Genomic DNA, 6,841 nt, shown 5'->3' with positions numbered 1-6,841 from the left:
TCTGCATCTAATGCAACTTGGATAGCAAAAAACAAGAATATATAAAAGCAAAGGAGAAAAAAAAGGCGACCTCTAAAAATTTAAACATGAGGGCACTTCCATAAAAATAAATACACTAAATCACTAAAACAAATTTTAGGACATTAACTAGTTCATAATGTGATTATCTTATGGCTCAGAATTGCATGCTTGTGATGATTGATGTTACAACAGTGGGAGCCTTTTTTTTTAATGGTAACACTAGGAGCTTTAATTCGATCATCACGTGATAAATATTGATCATGAATAACCTGATTTATTAGTTGCCTAGCATGAGATGCTGATGAGCACGAGATGACACTTTACCCTAAAAAAGTGATGATGATGTACATGTATGGACTACTTCATCAATTCCCATCTTTTTACAGTTAAAAAAAAAGGAAAAACAAGTGATATAGCTGACTTGATTTTTCGAGGGGTCACAATGACACATTTATCCAATTAGGTAGCAATGATAAAATCTAATAAAATCAAATCCAAATGAGACAATTTAGGCCTCATCCTACATGATGATAGTACCCAAGTACATACCAACTTCTAGGAGGGGTATACGTGTTCCTCGTCGACAAAAGGGCATCTATATCAAACCAAATATGCTAGATAATACTACTACTTGCAGGCAAGGTTTTTAGGAAATGGAAACGTTTCGGTTTCAATTTTGGTTGGAAATTTCGGGTGAAATTCTGTAAAATCAAGGAAACATATGCAAATGATAGAATTTAAAGATAAAACTTCAGGAAACGCTAGAATACGCACAAATATACAGTTAGAAACCATCACACAAGAAAGACAACCATCCATAATGATTTAAAAACATCGAACACCTAGTGACATGGATGTCTGATAATTTTTGTACACATACCAAATGTGGATATAGTTTATACATAATACATGTACAACATTTCACATGCACAAATATAATTATGCAATACATATTGATATAGTATACCACTATTAAATTTACTATTTTAGTTTATGCATTTCGGTCATTTCGTGTCGGTTTTGGAAATTTAAAACCATGCTTGCCAACCATGCAATACCAGCCAGTCATAGGTGAACTCATATAAATATTTATACATAAAACATGTACAACATTTCACATGCACAAATATAATTATGCAATACATATTGATATAGTATACCACTAATAAACTTACTATTTTAGTTTATGCATTTCGGTCATTTCATGTCGGTTTGGGTGGAAATTTAAAACCATGCATGCTGGTACACAAGTGACCCTTACTCTTCTTTTTTTTTGAAAGATAACTTCTATTAATAAAGAAAGCCCATTACATCAAAATGGGGACAAGATGTTCCCATAAAAAGATAGAATACACTTACAGAGGGGGACCCCTATTGGGGTTAATTGCCCAAGTCCATCAGAGAGACATAGCGGATGTCGGGTAGATTGATACCCTCCTTAGCCAATGCATCTGCTTCGGAGTTAGCCAACTTCCTTCGATTTTGAATCGAAGGGTGCAATTCCCGAACCAGGTCCCGAATCTCCTCGAATATTACATGAGGCAAAGCATGCCTTCTATGAGTAGCTTTCTAATGTGATCAAGGTAAACTCCCAAAGGGATAGGCTCTAAACGACAAGGCTTGTCTCCAAAAGGGGCCAAAGGACCGCCCCCTTTGCCCAATGCCCATCCAACAACATTACTGGAATCACCTTCAATTATCAGCGGACCTAGACGTTTCTTTGCATACCATTTTAGCCCCGCCAATATTGATTTAGCCTCGGCCTTGTTCGCGTCACAATCTTCAGCTGGCCCTGAATATGTCATGACTATGTTTCCGCACTGTTCCGGAGAATTCCACCGACGCCTGCCAGACCCGGGTTCCCGAGAGAGCTGCCATCAAAATTCAACTTAAACCAACCCTCCGGCGGTGGATCCCATCTCGGTGTAATCGGATTTGAATTCCTCCTTTCCCGAGATACCATGATCCATTGCCTTATAATAGTTTCAACCGAGGACGGGATCCCCCCATTTCTTCGGGCCCATGCAATAATAGATAGTTTCACTTCTAGCAAAATATAGTGCCACGATTTTTTTTTGCCACGGAAAATTCTTGAGTTACGTTCCATCCAAATGTGCCATAATATCGCATAAGGCACCGCAGTCCACATGAGAAGGCCTAGGCACCCATTAAAGAAGCCGGCCCAGTAGATAATAGTCGGGATATACGATTATACATCACCCACATAACATCAAAAGTCTTGAAGATTGCCATCCAGAGACGGTATGCAAAAGGGCAATTGAGAAACAGATGGTCGATGGACTCTTCATCGTTATTGCACATAGCACATCTGTTGGCGAGATGAAATCCTCGACGCTTTAGCCTATCCATGCTGTTAATACACCCATGAGCCCCAGTCCACATAAAAGCCGACGCTTTTGTCCCCATCAACCATCCTCAATACCTTTACAATGGCCTCCAATATACCAACTACAGTTCTGCACTGATCCCAAAAGCTTGGTTTACCGACGATCTCCTCAACCCTCTTTCCAGCTACACGCCTGCTCTCCTTGTACTCATTCCACTCTTTGGATGAGAATAACTGCTTTAACCCAACCTTCTTGTCTAGCATACTCTGGAGAGCAATGTAGTTGGTGGCAAACCTAGTAAGCCTAGGGCGTACCAAGTCTCCTCCACACGTGTTCCTCATGATAGACAATATATACCCGTGGTTGTATAAGAAATTAGTCACTGATCTAGCCTCATCAACTACCTTCCTCACCGTCTTCTTTTTCCAATGTCTTTCAACATAAGGTCTATACGGTGCGGTGCACACAGAGTCCAGAATATTTTATACTTTGACATAATCTTCTGTCCATCTTTCTTGTAGTTGCTCCCATTGTCAGTGACAATTTGAACAACATTCTCCTTCCCAACCTCTTTTATTACATCGACCATATGCTTGTAGATGAACTTATAATCTTTCACAACGTCAGATGCCTCAATACTCTTTAGGAAGACGATCTTACCGTCACAGTATACCATAAAATTGATGAACGACTGTCTCGTGGGACCAGTCCAACCATCAGACATTATTGTTACTCCATATTCGGGCTACTGGTTCTTCAAGCCATTGATGTACTCCTTCAGTTCTTTAACCTCCATGGGCAAATATTTGTTCATAATTTCATATGAGGTGGGGGCTTTCACATCTGTCCCATACTGGCCAGCTACGTCTACAAAGTGCTGCAAATATGGGCTATTTACAGCATGTGCTGGGATGGAGTTGTGGAAGGCGAATTTTGCATATGCCCGCCCTACAACTTCCTTTGCATTCCCCCACATGTTTTTAATACTCTCTATTTTCCTTTTCTACATAGCGCCGGGTCCATGCTTGCTGGATCCCTTAGGCTACCCCCACGTGCCAAGGTCGTCTGCTTCGGCCTTTCTCCCCTTGAACTACAGCCACCCCCCTCATGTATGAATGGGCCAAATTTCGGCCTGGTAGAGGCAAGATGGCTCATCTGCCTCCTCTCGTCCTCATCATTCCTGGACTCTCTCAATGCACGCTTATACTGCATCTTTTATTTGTCTGTCTCAATATCAGATGGGTATGCAATATCGTCGTCGTAGCTGTCATTTCCACCATAGTCTCCCGCCATAACATCAATGAACTCTGCTCTTCTCTTCTCTTTGTTTTGTTTATCCATTTTGGACTCCTGTAGGGACTTTGAAATGATCTCCTTGACCTCTCTAGGGCAAGATAGGCATGCTGTCACATTTCCCCCTTTACCTATCATTTCCCCCTTTACCTATCAAGTGATGTTTCAATCCTGTGATACATCCACCGCCTATTCTCTTCCCACAAAAATTGCATATAACCTTTTGTGTGCTACCGCCATCGGCCGGCAATATTGCCAACCAATGTCTGCAACTTCATCCTCATCTCGACCACGGCGTGGCATGGTGAATTAGTTACGGGCTTACAGCTTCAAAAAATCTTCCAAAAAAGTACGCCGTTTAGAATGTTCCTTCTTTTTTACACATGAAAGATGCTAACTTGATATTATCGTTTTAAATTGAAAGAAGGTAACTTTGACAGCACTTTACATACTAAAATACAAAATGGGTTAGTGAAATTATCAACATACGGTTGTGGAATATGTTAAGAGAATAACCATTCTTTGATATTTGCACAAACTCATCTGTCCTTTTATATTTAATTGGACAATACTTTAAATACTAAAATAAAACTATATAAGATGGTGGTGGTAAATGGTAATATCAAATTATCAATTACCATCCCATTGCTTTACATGAGACAGCCCCCCTCTACACTAGAGGGGGGCTACTGTATTAAATGTGATAGCCCCCCTCTAGTGTAAAACAGCACCCCCCCCCCTCCTATTAAATGGGACAGCCCCCCTCTTATGCGCACTAATGTATTTTGTTGAGGGCACTTCTCACTTTATTAAAAATTTAAAAGTACCTTATGGACCGTACAATAGGATGATCCCAACCGTCCATTAGATGGGCCATAGCCTAAATAGGTTGTGCCCCAAAAATTACTTCCATAGGTTGATCCTAACCCTCTAAAGAGAAATGACTTTTGGGGCACAACCTATTTTAGGCAGTGGCCCATCTAATGGACGGTTTGGATCATCCTATGGTGCCTTCATCAAAATATAGTACTAACATTTCCATAAAATAAAAATAAGTTTTCATTTCCTGCTCCCCTTTTTTACTTGGCACAGCCCCCTCTAGTGTAAAACAGTAGTCATAAATAAAGGTTAGGGGGCTGTCCCATGTAAAAAGTGGGTCGAAAACTCAAAATAATCACTCATCTTTTCCCCACTACTGTATTTTGTTGAGGGCACTCCTCACTTAATTAATTGAACGTTGTGGACTACAATAGGATGATCCCAACCGTCCATTAGATGGGCCATAGCCTAAAATAGGTTGTGCCCCAAAATTCATTTCCATAGGTTAATCCTAACCCTCTAAAGATCGGACGGTTAGGATCAACCTATGAAAGTAGTTTTTGGGCCCCAACCTATTTTAGCCAGTGGCCCATCTAATGGACGGTTTGGATAATTAAATCATCCTTTGGTGCCCTCATTGAAATAGGGCAGTGATATTCTCTCTCTCCCCCCCCCCCCCCCCCGCCCCCCCTCCCAATCTTAACAGAAATTGGTAACTTTTTTGCTTTTGGTCCCCTTTTTACTTGGCACAGCCCCATCTAGTGTAAAACAGTAGTAATAAATAGAGGTTAGGGGCTGTCCCATGTAAAAAGTGGGTCGAAAACTCAAAATAATCACTTCGTCTTTTCCGCACTACTGTATTTTGTTGAGGGCACTCCTCACTTAATTAATTGAATGTTGTGGTCTACAATAGGATGATCCCAACTGTCCATTAGATGGGCCATAGCCTAAAATAGGTTGTGCCCCAAAATTCATTTCCATATGTTAATCCTAACCCTCTAAAGATCGGACGGTTAGGATCAACCTATGGAAGTAATTTTTGGGCCACAGCCTATTTTAGGCATTGGCCCATCTAATGGACAGTTTGGATAATTGGATTATCCTTTGGTATCCTTTGGTACCCTATTTTTTCCTTTGCACATGGCATGGCCCATTTCTCTGCTCAAAATCAGGTATCTGATGAAAAACTTTGACCACTTTTCTTAACTTTTTTGAGAGAACCCATGTGCCCATGTGAGTGCACGAAATTTGCACGAAATTCGCCCAAATTTAGGTGAAATTCGAATTTGGTGCAAATTTCCTCCAAATTTCGTTCAAATTTCATGGAAATTCCGTGGAAATGAAAAGAAGAATGGGAAATTCCTGCAAATTTCGGCCAAAATTCAAACATTTCTGTCATTTCGGAAATGTCACCGAAATTTCGCCGAAATAATGTAAAATCGACATTACTTGTACTTTCGGTGTCGGTCTTCACCGAAACCGACACATTTCAGCCGAAATTTCGATTAAGGCCGAAATTTAAAACCATGTTAGGGCTATTCTGCCATCTTTTCTTCCAGGAGGCCAACTTCCTTTCGATTCTTTCAATAATAGGGTCCCATAGAGCTGCCTTGGGGATCGTGAGACCCAGAGGCAATCCCAAATATTTAACAGGTAAATTAGCTTTAAGACAACCAAGAGCATTAGCATGCTCAATTACCTGCTCCGATTCGATGTTTATCCCAGCCACGACGATTTTAGCAAAATTGATTTTTAGCCCCGATATTATCTCGAACCATCTGAAAAGCCTCTTAATATTTCTCATCTCATTGACCCCTCGCCCACAAATAAAAGAGTATCATCCGCAAATTGCAGGTGAGAAACCGATTCCGAACTCTGATTAATTGGTAGACCCGAGAGATATCCTTTGTCTTCGGCTTTGCAAATCAGTAAGCTTAACACTTACGCATCAATGATGAATAAATACGAGGAGAGGGGATCTCCCTGACGAAGCCCCCTGGAACTCTTAAAGTATCCAGCTGGTGATCCATTAATCAGTATTGAAAATGAAGAAAAAGTTAGGCAAGCTTTGATCCAACCTCTCCATTTTTCACTGAATCCCATGTTCAAGAGTGTGGTATCAAGAAAATTCCAATCCATGTGATCATATGCCTTTTCAAGGTCAACTCTAACGATTATCCCCATGCCCCCCTTTCTTTTCACCGAATCAAGAACTTCCTTGGCGATTAAGATGCGGTCAAGGATTTGACGCTTGGTGACGAAGTCCCCCTGATATTTGGATATGATTTCCCCCATAATGGTAGAAACGCGTCTGGCGAGGACCGTTCACTAGACTAATGGGCCTATATTCCTTCAAGTCA

The 6,841-nt window shown here is 40.8% G+C and overlaps 1 protein-coding gene across 1 annotated transcript; it reads right to left on the bottom strand.

Moving 5' to 3' along the window:
* Nucleotides 1–2,395: 2,395 nt before the first annotated feature.
* LOC143886936 (uncharacterized) lies at nucleotides 2,396–3,093 on the bottom strand. Its single transcript, XM_077391106.1, has 2 exons — nucleotides 2,858–3,093; nucleotides 2,396–2,816 (listed from the first exon to the last, which is right to left on the bottom strand). Exons 1-2 carry the CDS (start codon nucleotides 3,091–3,093, stop codon nucleotides 2,396–2,398), a joined length of 657 nt encoding a protein of 218 aa, XP_077247221.1.
* Nucleotides 3,094–6,841: the final 3,748 nt, after the last annotated feature.

Source organism: Tasmannia lanceolata, unplaced genomic scaffold (assembly GCF_043159265.1).
Source record: "Tasmannia lanceolata isolate RefF3 unplaced genomic scaffold, GAP_Taslan_0.1 ptg000011l, whole genome shotgun sequence".
In the NCBI taxonomy this organism is placed as follows: domain Eukaryota; kingdom Viridiplantae; phylum Streptophyta; class Magnoliopsida; order Canellales; family Winteraceae; genus Tasmannia; species Tasmannia lanceolata.
Note: the sequence above shows the minus strand (reverse complement) of the source record. Positions and strands in the feature narration are given on the sequence as shown.

What these genes read in the sequence shown, in the direction of transcription:
- LOC143886936 (XM_077391106.1), bottom strand. Translation starts at nt 3,093, where the DNA reads ATGTCTGATGGTTGGACTGGTCCCACGAGACAGTCGTTCATCAATTTT. An exon ending in GGACAGAAGATTATGTCAAA is followed by an intron (nt 2,817 to 2,857) that starts GTATAAAATATT and finishes CGCACCGTATAG; the next exon opens with ACCTTATGTTGAAAGACATT.